This window comes from Schistocerca nitens, chromosome 11 (genome assembly GCF_023898315.1).
Source record: "Schistocerca nitens isolate TAMUIC-IGC-003100 chromosome 11, iqSchNite1.1, whole genome shotgun sequence".
Lineage (NCBI taxonomy): Eukaryota > Metazoa > Arthropoda > Insecta > Orthoptera > Acrididae > Schistocerca > Schistocerca nitens.
The window spans coordinates 114,276,663-114,293,273 of NC_064624.1; the positions used below are offsets into that span (position 1 = coordinate 114,276,663).

The 16,611-nt window shown below is 47.4% G+C and overlaps 1 protein-coding gene across 1 annotated transcript in view; it reads right to left on the reverse strand.

Annotated features, from left to right (window-relative positions):
* LOC126212690 (cortactin-binding protein 2-like) overlaps positions 1-16,611 on the reverse strand; it is a 101,724-nt gene that overhangs the window by 60,865 nt on the left and 24,248 nt on the right. The window contains exon 2 of the mRNA XM_049940106.1: positions 617-1,193. Coding sequence (XP_049796063.1) covers positions 617-1,182 — 566 coding nt within the window. The 5' untranslated portion in view covers positions 1,183-1,193. The remainder of the gene's footprint in view (positions 1-616; positions 1,194-16,611) is intronic.

Here is a 16,611-nt window from a genome sequence, read left to right on the forward strand (position 1 = left end):
CCCTCCTCTATAATCATTCTGCAGTACACTACCTTGCTCGAGGTGTCGATTGTAAGTGACTTACTTTGTCGTCACCTTAATGCAGTGTGACACTACTCAAAGGTGTCTCAGTGTCATCAGCCACAGAGGCACTGAACAACTTTGAACACTACTTTATGTGAACAGGCCTACAGCAACCAGTACAGGCTACCAGTTGCAAACTACACCCATCACTGCGTGATCCTGTGCTGGGCAATACAGCTTTGTGTCCACAGCAGTCTGAGTCATGCTCTCTTCACACAGTGAGTGTACCCTCTGTCATGACAGTTGATGCTAAAACCGAAACAACCACTTTATGTATACATGTAATTTAACAGAATAATGTCTACAAACTGGCTCTGATGATTTTTGTTAGCTAACATACCTGATAATGAACTGGGTTCAGTTTAGGGATTCACTGAAACTGCTACAGGAGAGCAATGATAGCACTGTGAGCTATCGTGAATTGACTGTCTATGACGGTGTATTTTACAGCAGAGACACATGTTAAGAAACTTAGTCGCAAAAATTATTGACTTGGAAACCCAAACACATCCAGAACTGAGAGACAGGAATGAGAGGTTTTCCTCACGCTCACCTGCTTTTTGGTGGTGGATCATACAGCAATCGGCTCACTTCGATCAAGTCTTCCGGCTGCTTCCGCATCGCATCTGTCCACCCCTGAGTGGCCATCACCTCGTGGGTACGTGCCTTAATAAATTCGATGGCGGCTCGCCTGAGGTCACCGCAGGAGTGGCGGACTGCGAGGACGGCTGTGGCCGCCGCGGTTTCCACGGTCAGCTGAGCGGCCACCTGCCGCTCGCACTCCGCCTTCAGCCGCGACACCCCGTACTTATCCGCTGCGGCCAGCAGCTGGGGGGCCGTGCCGGGCAGCTGGGGGGCCCGCAGGGTGTACAGGTAGGAGACCAGCTGCCTCAGCACCGGGCCCCCCACGTCGGCAATCCTCACCACGCCAGTGCTCGTCTCGAGGGTGTCGTGGGCGAACATGGCCGCAAACACGGGGCTCCTGTCCGCCAGGACGGCCCTGTGCACCACCAGCCGAGTGTCAGCTGCCTCGAGTATCACCATGGCGTCGTCCCCAGCATCCAGGAGTGCACCCAGGTCCACAGTCACCGTCTCCGTCACGTCCTTAACTGCTTCCATTGCGGACGATTCTGAAACACGGCAACGCGGAGCAGCCCTTTCAGCATACAGGTGACTACTGACACTTCTACGAGTGACAGCCACACCTGTCTCCAGCGACAGCTGATAAATGATGTCTGTTATCAGTCAGTTTCAACACTATCACACCCTTTCTGTCAGACTGATGCCATTGGTGAGTAACTGCAAATCTTTAGTAATAACATTTTCAAGAGTTCCTTTCCTTTCAGCACATTTCATTTGGAGAACAAGCTCCAGATGCGGCAAAGACGTTATCTCCAAATTTTTTCTACAGCGAAATGTTACTTGGTCTGGAAATGGTTCTAAATGGACATCTACCAAAATATGAAAATGGTTGTAACGATCAATAGCAGTACTTTATTCAACGAGATATTCTCTTTACATTTCATGTTGTTCACGAAAACATGACTGTCCACGAGACTCAGAGGGCCATAGACACGGGTTCCCCGGTAAATGCTGTGTTTCTTGACCTCTGCAAGGCGTTTGATGCAGTGCCCCCCACAGTCGTTTAATGAATAAAGTAAGAGAATACAGACTATCAGACAAATTGTGTGATTGGATTGAAGAGTTCCCAGATAACAGAACACTGCATGTCATTCTCACTGGAGAGCCTTCCAAAGTAGAGTGATTTCAAGTGCGGCGTAGCAGATGTCGTTGGACCGTTGCTACTCGATATATATAAATGACCTTGTGGATAATATCGTAATTTCACTGACGACTTTTGTGGATGATGCTGTAGTATATCGCGAGGTTGTAACAATGGAAAATTTTACTGAAATACAGGAGGATCTGCAACGAATTGACCCATGGTACAGGGAATGGCAATTGAATCTCAATGTAGACAAGTGTAATGTGCTGCGAATACACGGAAAGAAAGATCCTTTATCATTTAGCTACACTACAGCAGGTCAGCATCTGGAAGCAGTTAATTGCAAAATTATCTGGGAGTAGGCATTAGGAGTGATTTAAAATGGAATGATCATATAAAGTTGATCGTCGGGAAAGCAGATGCCAGACAGATTCATTGGAAGAATCCTAAGCAAATGCAGTCCGAAAACGAAGGAAGTAGGTTGCAGTACACTTGTTCGCCCACAGCTTGAATACTGCTCAGCAGTGTGGGATCCATACCAGATACGTTTGACAGAAGAGATAGAGAAGATCCAATGGAGAGCAGAGTTCTTCGTTACAGGCTCATTTAGTAATCGCGAAAGTGTTACGGAGATGATAAACTCCAGTGGAAGACTCTGCAAGAGAGATGCTCAGTAGATCGGTACAGTCTTTTGTTGAAGTTTCGAGAACATACCTTCACTGAGGAATCAATCAGTATATTGCTCCCTCCTATGTATATATCGCGAAGAGACCATGAGGATAAAATCAGAGAGATTAGAGCCCACACAGGGGCATGCCGACAATCTTTCTTTCCACGAACAATAAAAGATTGGAATAGAAGGGAGAACCGACAGAGGTACTCAAGGTACCCTCCGCCACACACCGTCGGGTGGCTTGCGGAGTATGGATGTAGATGTAGATTTTTGTTTGCTTTTTTTTGTTTTGGTTTTAGGGCGCAAAACTACTATGGTCATTAGTGCCTGGTCCGTGACTTAGGAAACAGTAAAAACCGAAAATGGAAACCAGCAGCAATGGGAACGAAACTCAAAAAATTTGAGAAACTGAAAGCAGAAGGAAGGCTTAAAAATCCACTACAGAAAGGGGTTGGTTGTCCCCAAAAAAAAAGCTTCAAATGACTGACGTCATCTCACTGGCACTAATAAACTCGAGAACGCGATCGGCCGAGCGCGTGTCATCTGCTAAAATTGACGACGTATCAGGCGACAGCTGTAGACGGGTGCGTAACGGAGTAAAATACGGGCACTCAAGTAAAAGGTGTCTTACCGTCCACAGCTGAGAGCAGTGGGGACACAGTGGGGGAGGATCGCCGCTTAAAAGATGTCGATGGCTAAAAAGACAGTGCCCTATCCGGAGTCTAGTTAAAATTACCTCCTCCCGACGACGCGTTCGGGAGGAAGAGGTCCAAGCACAGGGAAGAGCTTTCACGTCCCGCAATTTATTATGGGAAAGTGTCGACCAGTGTGCATGCCATAAAAGAACAACACGACGACATAAAACGCTCCGTAGATCGGCCAAGGGAATCGATTGAATAGCTGACCAAAGAAGAGAGACTGCAGCCTCGGCCGCCACAGATACCAACGTGTCCCGGGAGCCAGAGGAACGCAACCGAGACGCCCCCCAGGTGGAGCAAGCGCAGACAGTCCTGAATCCTGTGGACCAGAGGGTGGACAGGGTAAAGAGCTTGGAGACTGAGGAGAGAGCTGAGAGAATCTGAGCAGATAACATACGGTATCCGCTGATGGCGGCGGATGTAGTGGACAGCCTGGAGAACAGCGTAAAGCTCCGCAGTATAAACCGAACACTGGTTGGGAGCCGAAATTGATTTGGGGTGCGCCAACAATATAGGCACTCCCTACACGTAACGATGTTTTCGAGCCATCAGTGTAAATAAACGTGGCTTCCTTCATTTGTGCACATAGAGCAGCACATGCCCGACGATAAACAAGTGAAGGGGTACCATCCTTGGGACATTGACAAAGGTCACGGAGCAGGCAGATCCGAGGACGGAGCCAAGGCGGTGCTGTACCCCAAGTTGTCAAGAAGGTTTTAGGAAAGCGGAAGGAAAGAGAATGGAGCAGTTGACGGAAGCGGACTCCTGGTGGTAGTAGGGAGGAGGGGCGGCCTGCATACCCTACATCCAAGGAGGCCTCGAAAACAATGTCATGGGCTGGATTAGCAGGCATGGAAGACAGATTGGACAGCGGAGGTTCAGCAGTCTCAGCATAAAGGCTTTCCACAGGGCTAGTGTAAAAAGCTCCAGACACTAAACGTAATCCACGGTGGTGGAGAGAGTCGAGACGACGAAGAATAGACGGCCAAGCAGAGGAGTAAACTATGCTTCCATAATCCAATTTCGAGCGCACTAAGGCGCGACAGAGGCGGAGAAGGACCACTCGGTCCGCTCCCCAGGAGGTACCATTCAGGACACGGAGGGTGTTGAGCGATCGCAGACAGCGAGCCGAAAGATAGGAAATGTGGGGAGGACCAGCACAGTTTTCTGTCAAACATAAGACCCAAGAATTTAGCGACGTCCGAAAACGGACGGTTGACAGGTCCTAGATGTAAGGAGGGTGGAAGAAACTCCTTACGTCACCAAAAATTAACACAAACGGTCTTACTGGGAGAAAAACGGAAGCCAGTTTCGATGCTCCAAGAGTAGAGGCGATCGAGACATCCTTGAAGACGTCGTTCGAGAAGGCTGGTCCGTTGAGAGCTGTAGTAGATCGCAAAATCGTCCACGAAGAGGGAGCCCGAGACATCAGGAAGGAGACAATCCATAATTGGATTTATGGCAATAGCAAACAGTACAACACTTAGCACAGAGCCCTGGGGTACCCCGTTTTCTTGGGAGAAAGTACGGGAGAGAGTAGTGTTCACCCGCACTCTAAATGTGCGCTCCGCCACAAATTCGCGAAGAAAAATGGGCAGCCGACCTCGAAAGCCCCAAGAGAACAGTGTCCGGAGGATTTCTGTCCTCCAACAGGTATCGTATGCTCTCTCCAGACCAAAGAATATTGCTACTGTTTGGCGTTTCCGGAGAAAATTGTTCATGATATAAGTGGAGAGAGCAACAAGATGGTCAACTGCAGAACGAGGCTTTCGGAAACCGCATTGGGCATGTGTTAAAAGACTGCGGGACTCCAGCCACCAAGCTAAACGGCAATTCACCATACGCTCCAAAACCTTACATACACTACTCGTGAGAGAAATGGGGCGATAGCTAGAGGGGAGATGTTTGTCCTTTCCAGGTTTCGGAACAGGAACGACGATAGCTTCCCGCCATCGTCTGGGAAAATTACTGTCGGTCCAAATTCGATTATAAAGGCGAAGGAGGTAACGCAGACTATGAGTTGATAAATGCAGCAACATTTGGATGTGGATACCATCCGGTCCTCGGGCGGAGGAGCGAGAAGAATAGAGTGCATGTTGGAGTTCCCGCATGGAGAAAACAGTATTGTAGCTTTCGCGATTTTGAGAGAAGAAAGCAAGAGGCTGCACTTCCGCTGCACGTTTCTTCGGGAGAAACGCTGGCGGGTAATTTGAAGAGCTCGAAATCTCAGCAAATTGTTTACCCAAGGAATTATAAATTGCGACGGGGTCCACTAACGTATCACGCGCGACAGTGAGCCCAGAGACCGGGGAGAAACTAGGCGCGCCAGATAACCGTCGAAGCCGACTCCAAACTTCCGAGGAGGGAGTGAAGTTGTTAAATGAGCTAGTAAAGAATTTCCAGCTCGCCTTGTTGCTATCGCGGATGACGCGACGGCATCGCGCACGGAGCTGCTTATATCGGATACAGTTGGCCAAAGTAGGATGGTGGCGGAAGAGCACGTCGACGCTCACGTATTGCGTCACGGCATGCCTCGTTCCATCAAGGAACTGGGGGGCGCCGGGGCAATGCGGAGGTGCGTGGTATTGAACGTTCCGCAGCTGTAAGAATAACGTCGGTAATGTGTGACCTCATCGTCGACGCTAGGAAAGTGACGGTCATCGAATGTCGCTAGAGACGAAAGTGTCCAATCGGCTTGGGCAAACTTCCAGCGTCGTGAGCGCATATATGGCAGTTGAGGCTGCAGTCTAAGGACACATGCAAAGTGGTCACTCGAGTGTGTATCATCAAGGGCGAACCATTCGAAGCGCCGAGCTAGCGGAACAGTACCGACCGAAAGGTCCAAATGAGAGAAATTTGTCGTGGAGGCAGACAAAAATGTAGGGACCCCAGTGTTGAGGCAAACTAGATCCGCTTGGTGGAAGACGTCTAGCAATAGTGAGCCACGTGGACAAGGATGTGGAGATCCCCAAAGTCGGTGGTGGGCATTGAAGTCCCCAACCAGCAAATAGGGGTGGCGGAAGCTGACGAAGAAGCTGAAGGAGATCAGCTCGTGCCATTGGTGTGGTGTGTACTGTATACAGTACAAAGAGAGAACATGTATCCAGAAAGGGAAAGACGGACGGCGACAGCTTGGAAGGAAGTGTTTAAGGGGATTGGGTGATAATGGAGAGTATCATGGAGAAGAATCATGAGTCCTCCATGGGCTGGAGTGCCTTCAACAGAGGGGAGATCAAATTGGACGGACTGAAAATGGGGGAGAACAAAGCGGTCATGGGGACGCAGCTTTGTTTCCTGAAGACAGAAGATGACCGGCGAGTAGGATCGTAAGAGGACCGACAATTCATCCCGATTGGCTAGAATGCCGCGGATATTCCAGTGGATAATGGACATAGGGGGAACAGAAAATGGAGCCATGTGACCATGGTTGCCGTCAACTCAACGACTGCTCCGAGCTTGCGACCGACAGCATGGAATGGCATTCAGCCGAAGGCAGAAGTTCATGATACATAGGTTGGTCAGGAGCAGCTCCTGCCACCAGCGATCGGCCGGTCGATCGGCCGCCAGCAGTGCGCCTCGGCGACACAGAAGACGGCCGAGGGTGATTTCCGCCAGGTGGTGCTGTAGATGGGACACGCCTTGGCGGAGAAGGAGATGAACTGGGTTTCTTATTAGCCTTCTTGGAAGTATGATGTTTAGATGAAGGAGGAACCGATGGTTGTGAAGTTGCGGTACGTAAAAACTCTTCACGAGTATGCTCTTTTTTCGAAGTCTTGGCGTCTGACTTTTGGGCTCGAGATTTAGCACAACCCGACGAAGGGTGAGCCATAGAGTGGGCAGGCGAAAGTGGTGAGGTTGAACGGGCGATCTTTGCGCTGGCCGATCTGACGACCGTGGCACTAAAGGTGAGGTCGCAAGTCTGCGTGGCCGCCTCCTTTGTTGGCCGAGGAGAAGCAAGGACAGTGCTGTATTTTCCTGTCTGAGGCACGGTGGGCTGTCGACTGGCGAATAATTTTCGAGCAGCAAAGGTCGATACCTTTTCCTTCACTCTTATTTCCTGGATGAGCTTTTGTCTTTAAAAATGGGGGCAATCTCGAGAGGAAGCAGCGTGTGCACCCATACAGTTGATGCAGCGAGGGGATGGAGGTGGACAAGCACCCTCATGGGCATCCTTGCCACACGTAACACATTTGGCCAGATTGGAACAGGACTGGCTGGTGTGATTGAACCGCCGACACCGATAGCAACGCGTAGGGTTTGGGACGTAAGGGCGAACGGAAATTATCTCATAGCCTGCTTTGATTTTTGATGGGAGTTGGAACTTTGTCAAATGTCAAGAAGACAGTGCGAGTTGGAATGATGTTTGTGTCAACCCTTTTCATAACTCTATGAACAGCCGTTACGCCCTGGTCAGACAGGTAGTGCTGAATTTCTTCGTCAGACAATCCATCGAGGGTGCGTGTATAAACGACTCCACGCGAGGAATTTAAAGTACGGTGCGCTTCAACCCGGACAGGGAAGGTGTGGAGCAGTGAAGTACGCAGCAATTTTTGTGACTGGAGGGCACTGACTGTTTCTAACAACAGGGTGCCATTCCGTAATCTGGAACAAGACTTTACAGGACCTGCAATTGCGTCGACACCTTTCTGAATAATGAAAGGGTTGACCGTGGAGAAGTCGTGACCTTCGTCAGACCGAGAAACAACAAGGAACTGTGGCAACGATGGAAGAACTGACTGTGGTTGAGACTCAGTGAACTTACGTTTGTGAGCAGACATAGTGGAAGGTGAGGAAACCATTGCGGAAGAATCCCCCATGATTACCGGCGTCTCCGATGGCGCGCTCCTCCCTTGTGGGGGCCATCTCTGAGGGCACTCCCGCCTTAGGTGATTGTTCTCACCTCAGGTCACACCTCCCAAGAAACGGACGGAGGGACCAATCGGCACTTTCGGAAGGTATCAGCTCGGGTAATCACCCCTCCCTGGGCCTGGCCGTTACCAGGGGGTACGTACGTGTCCTACCTGTCTACCCGGGGCGGGGAATTACGCGTTACCCCGTCACCGGCTATGCACAAAAATGCGTGGGTCGGCCTTCAGACACGCACAGGAAGAAAGAGAAAGGGAAACACAAAGAAAGGGAAAGGAAAGAAGAGAGGTCTCAAACGCCGCAGCGGAGAAAAGGGTAAAGAGAAGAGGTAAGGAAAAGAGAAGGACAAAGGAATGATGAAGACATACAAGCAGAGAAGGCAAAGAATGCGTTACATTTACGAGCGTCCGTCTCCGGACGTAGGCACAAACCATACTCCCAGAGGGGGAGAAAGGGGAGGAAGGAGCCAGAAGTGAGGGGAGGGGGGGGCGAAGATGGTGGATAGGGAAGGATGCGGAAAAGGAAGGTATGCAGCCCGGAAAGGAAGGAAGGCCACATTAGCTCGGGGTCCCGTGCTCGCTACGCACGTATCCACAAAAGAGTTGTGGACCCCCTGGGGGGTAGATGTAGATTGTTTTATGACCTGTTTTATGACCTGAATCTGTATTATTCGTCATTTAACTAACGGTTATGCACGTACCCTTGCAGGAGTTGTTTCACACAGGGGATCTACGAGTGAGCTCCTGTCTCAAGACTATCGGGAGAATGACTCATTCATGTACAGTGGCAGACGGTCTGAATCGGGCTCAGCAGAGTATGTGGTTCTAATTTTCATCCACCAGAGTAAAGTAGGGGACAGACACATTCAACAAACAGGTCAAGAGAATGTTTTCGTGAATTGTTCTGTTGATTTCTTAAATTATTTTTTGTTTATTTATGTTTGTGCAGTTCTGTATACCTTTCAGCAGTGTGAATGATGCGTGAATGTGTAAATATGTAGATCATTGTTATACTGAGAAACACTGTACGAACTAGTGTGAGAAATTTTTAAGACACTGAATGCAGACGTTTTAGGAAGTACAGATTTTGTAAGTAATTATCACGTGGCACATTGAGAAGATCGATGACCAAAAAGTTGATTCTATTAATTAGACACCGATAAACTTAATAGCGTGGCGAGCATTTGCGTTTAAGAACAATCCTTGCTTAGCAGGTGTTCATATTTCGGGAAATACGATACCACAGACTTGCTAACGTGAATGAAAGGGTTTGCGCATGACTGTGTTACGATTAGCGCGGGCTTGGCAGTGAACTTGCAATTCTAAATTTCAGAATGTACCAAAATTTTGTCAGTACTTCTACCTTTCACTCAAAATTCAGACCTTTTCCCAATTCTTAGAATAGTTACGCTGTATGCAGCCTGGTGCGAGTCGCAGTACGGCAGGTTTCTGCTCGGCTTTCCTACCAGTGATCTGCTGCTACGAGTTCACAGGTAGGTGCAGGCAACAGGAACCGTGCTGACGCACATGGAGCACATGCCGGGGAAACAGTGAAAAAGCCGTGGTACATTGAATCCGTGGTTGAGGGAAATTTAGTGAGAGACCGTATACTGAACGATAATGAAAAATTTTGTAAATCGGTACACGCGGAATTTTGAACCCAACCCATTTCGCGACGCCGGAGAGACTGACAAGAAAGAAGATGTAATACAGAGCGCAGCGTAGCAGCAGACGACGTCATAGCGGTATCAACGAGCAGCAGTACATAAGAGCAGTGATGCCAACTTACACGATGATCGGGGACCCTTACACTGGTACGGCAGGCTGAGGTGGTCTGACACTCCGTTTCAGCATGCCGAGGCTGCAGCTTTCAATGAAAGGTAAATTTATTACATTTGGTTGTGTGTGTGTGTGTGTGTGTGTTTTGAAAGAGTAACATGGAAGGTGATAAACATTTTAAAATACGATAAAGATTGCATGTAGGGACTCGGCCCCAGGACCCTCGGTTTACCGCTCTGAACTCTCTCTGGTGCGCCAACCGCTGACTGGGAGCTGTGCTGACAAATGACTCATTCCTCGTCCGACCGGCCCCAAAACACCTGCTGTTTGCTAAACGCTTGGCCTTCTGGAGCCCCCATTTATGTCACATTGACTTCTGGCCGAGCCCTGCAGATACCATAAATCTGTAGGGAGCAGGTGAGGTGCCGTTGTGAGTGTAAAGGAAGAGAGAGACGTCTGTTCGACAGAGAAATAATAATTTCTGGCGGCGAAAACGCAAACGATTTGGAATTATCCAGTCTTACGCTTTCCCAAATTTTCTCATTTAAGTGTGCATCTGTCACTTCTTGCAATACAAGGGAGATAATTTTCTGCCTTGCACAACAATCCAGGAAAGAAGTGGCTGTGCGCTATAGTAAGGAACCAAACCTGGCATTTGACTAAACTGAAAATGGGAATCCACTGAAAATCATTTTCAACGCTGACGGCGGATGGATTCAAACCACCTCACCTCCCGAATTCAGCGATTGCTAAATCAGCGGGTCGGCTCGCAGAACTACCCGGGCTCGGTGGAGAATCGAGGAAAACTGGTTCTTGTACACTGTTTAACAATAAAATAAAATGCCCCGCAACAAACTATTGAATTCTGACATAGCTCGTTTTTCCTTTACACGTGCATGTTTAGTCATTTGACACTGCATGGATGAGGACACATCTTTAAGATTTAACTGTGCGTGGAATTGCTGGCTTCAGTTACTGCGGTGTCACAAGAGCAGAAATAGATTTTGTACGAAAGGGTGAGGGAGGGATGAAGGGCGCTGCCAGCTCGGAGGAATTCAAGCAGCGCGCTTTTGGAAACGAACGAACTACAGAATGCGCTGTCTCATCCTGTACCCCCCCGCCCCCCCCCCCCCAAAAAATGTTTCCATACCTGAACTGACTTTCATAACTGATACTACCCAGGTGATAAGATTGGGTCACGTTTCGGCATTTCGTCCACTAATGACAGAAAACTGGGCAACATTTTTGAAAGGAATACAGCCATCGCCATTTAGGCGATAGTTTTGTTGATGAACGCGATCTTTGGGCGACACAGCTCAATCCGAGTGTATTTTTGTGCACCGATTTTAATGTTATTTTCTATGATATTTACCGCTTCGCTGCCTTGTGGAATACTGAAATATGGCAACCCCAAAGCTCTACCAGCCTCCGAGTAACGACTCCAGTGCTAACACTGAACTGCTATAGGCAGGTAATCAGGCAATGACAGTAGTGCGTACATATTTTTAACTTACCATAACGCTGGCGGACGAATCAAAATCGATTTGCCTCTTCTTTCCTGTTACGAACTTATTCATAATTATAAACTATCACAACAGCACACAAACAATAAACGGTAGCACTTACATTACATTCAACTGCAATTAACTGAAGTGGTTAACAAAACTGAACTCAAGCAAGGCCAACATTTGGTTTCGGCTAAGAGAGCGACAGAGAGCTGATAGTGCTACGAATGTGTAGACAGCTCCAATCTATCTTTGGCCTAACTGACTACTGACAGGACGTATCCCCCTTTCGTCGTGTGATTGGAAATCAAAGTATCTTTCAATTTCAGTACATGGTACCTACGTCGTAAGTACTTTCGTTTGGGTGATAGGGGGGGGCCCCGGACATTCTGCACCACCCCTTTCCCTACCTCCTTGCGCCATTTCGTGTAGTTAGTTCTGTTACTGCGGGATGCGTTCCTTTTTTTGTTTACTTTTCGTGCCATTGGGAGCGGCACTCTCTCTCTTCCCCCCCCCCCCCCTCCTCACTGTGTGTGTGTGTGTGTGTAGATTACTGCACCCGCGGTCTACGCGTCGCGTATTTCACTAATAACCACGATTTCCCTGGTCTTCGGTTCCAGCCTCGCCACTGATTAATTTTAGAATAAAAACAATCAGCAATGGCGGACAAAGACTTCCGGCACAGAAAGTCACACTCGTTCCGCCAGCGGCCTTGTCAGGAGGGTTGCGAAACTGCTTCAAAAATGTCGAAGAATCAGCATTGATCAACAGCACGAGGATGCAGGAGGGAATGGAAACCACTTGTGATAGGCGGTAAAACATTTTGTCATTGCAAAAATTTGAAAGAGAAAGTACGTATTTGTTGCAAAAACTTAACTGTGATTTTATAAAAGAAGCATTATAATCATTGAAAATGGTAGAAAAACAAGACAAGGAGAGAAAACGGGAATATTTACGATCCTTTTGTCTTACTGTGTTTTGTGAGAGGGCCTCGCGACTTCCGGCGAATGCCTGAACTGAGCAAAACTCTTGATTTCTGTGTTAATATGTTGTACACCGCATCAGAGACAACACACAGTCGAAACCGGTTGTAACGACGCAGAAGGGACCGACGTTTTACGGTAGTTATAGCTGACACTCGCACAAACCGGTTTTTTTCTTTGGATTTTAATAATAATGTCACGTCTGTAAATTTTAGGCTGTCTTGGAGTTGACTTTCGGAAAAGCAGCAGAAATACGGTGCACCTACATATAGTTTTTACAATGCGGTATTTGTGGAGACGGACTGAAGAGGAATTTTTCTTATGTTTCTCCACTACGTACAGCAATAGAATTCCATCAAAATGCAAAAACCTTCAGTAAGTGAAGAAAGAAGGAGCAACGACGTGAACGGTTCACTCATATTGAAGGTGGTCTTGGACTGAACGAGGTAACGTGTTGAGCACTTTTAGAACTTGCAGTGAGTGCTGTGAGGTAGGGCAGCCAGGAAGGACACACCTCCGCTTCAGTTACTGAATCACAAAATTTAATCAACAGTACCAAAATGGTAAGACAGTATTCTGAACATATATTACAGGAACGCCTACACTTGCTCCTATGTTTCTCGTTAAAATGTTCCACTAGAACTTACATGTGATTAAATTTTCACGCAATTTGGGTGCGTAGGTCCTGAGAAATCAGTACCTAGAACAACCACCTCTAGCCGTAACAACGGCCTTGATACGCCTGGGCATTGAGTCAAACAGGGCTTGGATGGCGTGTACAGGTACAGCTACCCACGCAGCTTCAACACAATACCACAGTTCATCAAGAGTAGTGACTGATGTATTGTGACGAGCCAGTTGCTCGGCCACCATTGACCAGACGTTTTCAACTGGTGAAAGATCTGGAGAATGTACTGGCCAGGGCAGCAATCTAACATTTTCTGTATCCAGAAAGGCCCGTACAGGACCTGCAACATGCGGTCGTGCATTATCCTACTGAAATGTAGGGTTTTGCAAGGATTGGATGAAGGGTAGAGCCACGGGTCGTAACACATCTGAAGTGTAACGTCCACTGCGAACAAGAGGTCACCGAGACGTGTAACCAATGGCACCCCATATCATCACGCCGGGTGATCCGCCAGTATGGCGATGACGAATATACGCTTCCAATGTGCGTTCACCGCCATGTCGCCAAACACGGATGCGACCATCGTGATGCCGAAACAGAACCTGAATTCATCCGAAAAAATGACGTGTTGCCATTCGTGCACCCAGGTTCGTCGCTCAGTACACCATCGCAGGCGCTCCTGTCTGTGATGCAGCGTCAACTGTAACCGCAGCCATGGTCTCCGAGCTGATAGTGCGTGCTGCTCCAAATGTCATCGAACTGTTCGTGCAGATGGTTGTTGTCTTGCAAACGCCCCCATCCGCTGACTCACGGATCGAGACGTGGCTGCACGATCCGTTACAGCCGTGCGGATAAGATGCCTGTCATCTCGACTGCTAGTGATACTAGGCCGTTGGGATCCAGCACGGCGTTCCGTATTGCCCTCCTGAACCCACCGATTCCATATTCTGCTAACAGTCATTGGATCTCGACCAACGCGAGCAGCAATGTCGCGATACGATAAACCGCAATCGCTATAGGCTACAATCCGACATTTATCAAAGTCGGAAACGTGATGGTACGGCATTTCTCCTCCTTACACGAGGCATCACAACAACGTTTCTCCGGGCATCGCCGGTCAACTGCAGTTTGTGTATGAGAAATCGGTTGGAAACTTACCTCATGTCAGATCATGGTAGGTGTCGCCACCGGCGCCAACCTTGTGTGAATGCTCTGAAAAGCTAATCATTTGAATATCACAGCATCTTCTTCCTGTCGGTTAAATTTCATCTTCGTGCTGTAGCAATTTTAATGGCCAATCGTGTACTGAACACACGTAACCACAAAACATGAATGACGAATACCCTATTACTCCATCTGTTCTTTGAAAAACAGCACAAATTGGGATTTAATTTTCTAGTTTTCTATAACCGCAGCCAACTCAGTTGCTTCAACTTGAAATGCAGTACAATAACGCATACTCCAATATACTGTCCTACTTAAGGTAATCTGTTATATTTGTTTGCTTCTCGCATCTAAGATGTGCGTACGCACTTTGCATTTACGATGTATTCGTTGTGAGGCCTAATTTGAAGACAACAATCTGCTGAAATCGAAAGTTTGAAAATAAGCGTTACGTCTACGAATACGCAACAACCAAAAACGAACATTGGGCGTTACAGTCGATGTGTTTCCCCGAAACTGGATTAAACATCGTACTTTTATACGATAAGTCGCAAAAAGCGATGTCGTACTAAGCGACTTTTTAAGTATAGCGTTGACACAGGTTTTAGAAGATGGAACCATTAGATTTCAGTGTCACGGCCAACAAGTTGTTAAAAGTGATGTCGCTATAAACAGTCTCGAATGTCTGTATACGCAAGGACGTGTGACCTGTAATCGAGAAAGTGGGCTGATGATTCCTCCATTGGCAAAGGATTCCGGATTGGTCAGCCATTCGGATCCCTTTCAGGAGACTGTCTAGGGGGAGGCGACCAAAGGAAAAGGCGGAAAACGAACGAAAGGTTTACGTTGTATGACCTGGGGCATGGAATGTCACAAGTTTGAACTTGTGGTAGGGAAGGTGCAAAATCTGAAATGGCAAATGGTTCAAAAATAGCTCTGAGCACTATGGGACTTAACATCTGACGTCAGCAGTATCCTAGACTTAAAACTACTTAAACTTAACTAACCTAAGGACATCACACACATTGATGCCCAAGGCAGGGTTCAAACCTGCGACCGTAGCAGCAGCGCGGTACCGGACTGAAGCGCGTAGAACCGCTCGGCCACAGCGGCCGGCGGCTCGTAGCATAATGGAATATGAACCAAATGCGGTTATTCGCTAGTTACAATCTCTCGTTCAATTTGAAATACCTACATCTCCTAATTATAAAACACAATTTTTTATGAATAATGCACGTCTTGTTTCTAATTACATAATGGACTCGAAATTCCTGTTTCCATTTCAAATACAAATTCTTAATTATCAATGTTTCATGAAAGACTGTTCATACAAGTTGTTTAAATTAAGAAATCATAACAATTTGATTTTTAAGGCAAAAATAAAAACCAAATCCTCTATATTTGGACTAGGTCCATCGTTTTATACCACAGACGTAGTATCACAGAAACGAGAAAAACAGTCATTTGCACAGCATCGAGCACATAATACGAATGCTGCACAACTACATTTGCTGCTGCACCATTACAGTATGAACCCAACAGAACTGATGTGGAGCCAAGCTGCGCGATTTGGCGCGAGAAGTAACAAGACTGCTAAGCTGACAGACGTACCGGAATTAACGCACCCATCTTTCTCGCACGCCACTGTCGAACGCTGGCGGGATATAGAATGGCTCGTCATAAAAGAAGAGGAAACGCTGCGCCTGGTTGGCTTTGTGGATTCTGATGATGATAGGCAGTGGCTACAATATTTAACTATACGGTGAAATCCTTCGATACGTTACACACAGCTTATGCAGAAAACTTACCGTGCGGTTAGGAATTTTTTTACACACAGCTTATGCAGAAAACTTACCGTGCGGTTAGGAATTTTCATCATGCTTGTTTTCAGTTACAATCGTACGTAAGCTAAAAACGATAACGTGATGCGGTTTTCTTCTAGTCGCCAAAGGAGCGTATTGTGGGAAATTTGCGGTGTATTATTTCATCCTGCTTAGCAATTAAATGACATTCGAAGCTGTATTGCTCCTCTGCTCGCCTCTCTGTACGTGTGAACTGTAGCTGACCACGCCACTGCAGGCTAGCTGTACCAGCTGACTGGCCAGTGCTGTCCAAGTTAAATGCTTGTTCCAGCAAACGCGGAAGAATACATAGTGCAATGTTTACATCATGTTTTAGGCAGAGATTCCAAAATCAGGTATTGGATTGTCAGGTGTACCCAGGAGTAGATATAGACTCAGATCACAATTTAGTAGTGGTGAAGAGCAGGCTAAAGTTGAGGAGACTAGTCGGGAAGAAGCAATGTGCAAAGAAGTGGAAAGCACTAAGGAATGAAGAGATACGCTTAAAGGTCTCAGGCTACAGATACTGCAATAATGTATACCTGATTAGCCACTTAGAATGGACATCTAAAAAGGGCAGTGACAGAAAAAAGGTCAAGTAAACCAAAGTCCTGAAACACATACCTTATGAGCTATGAGCACTTTTTATGGTAGATACTGTGAAACTAGCAGTAAATAGTTTTTGT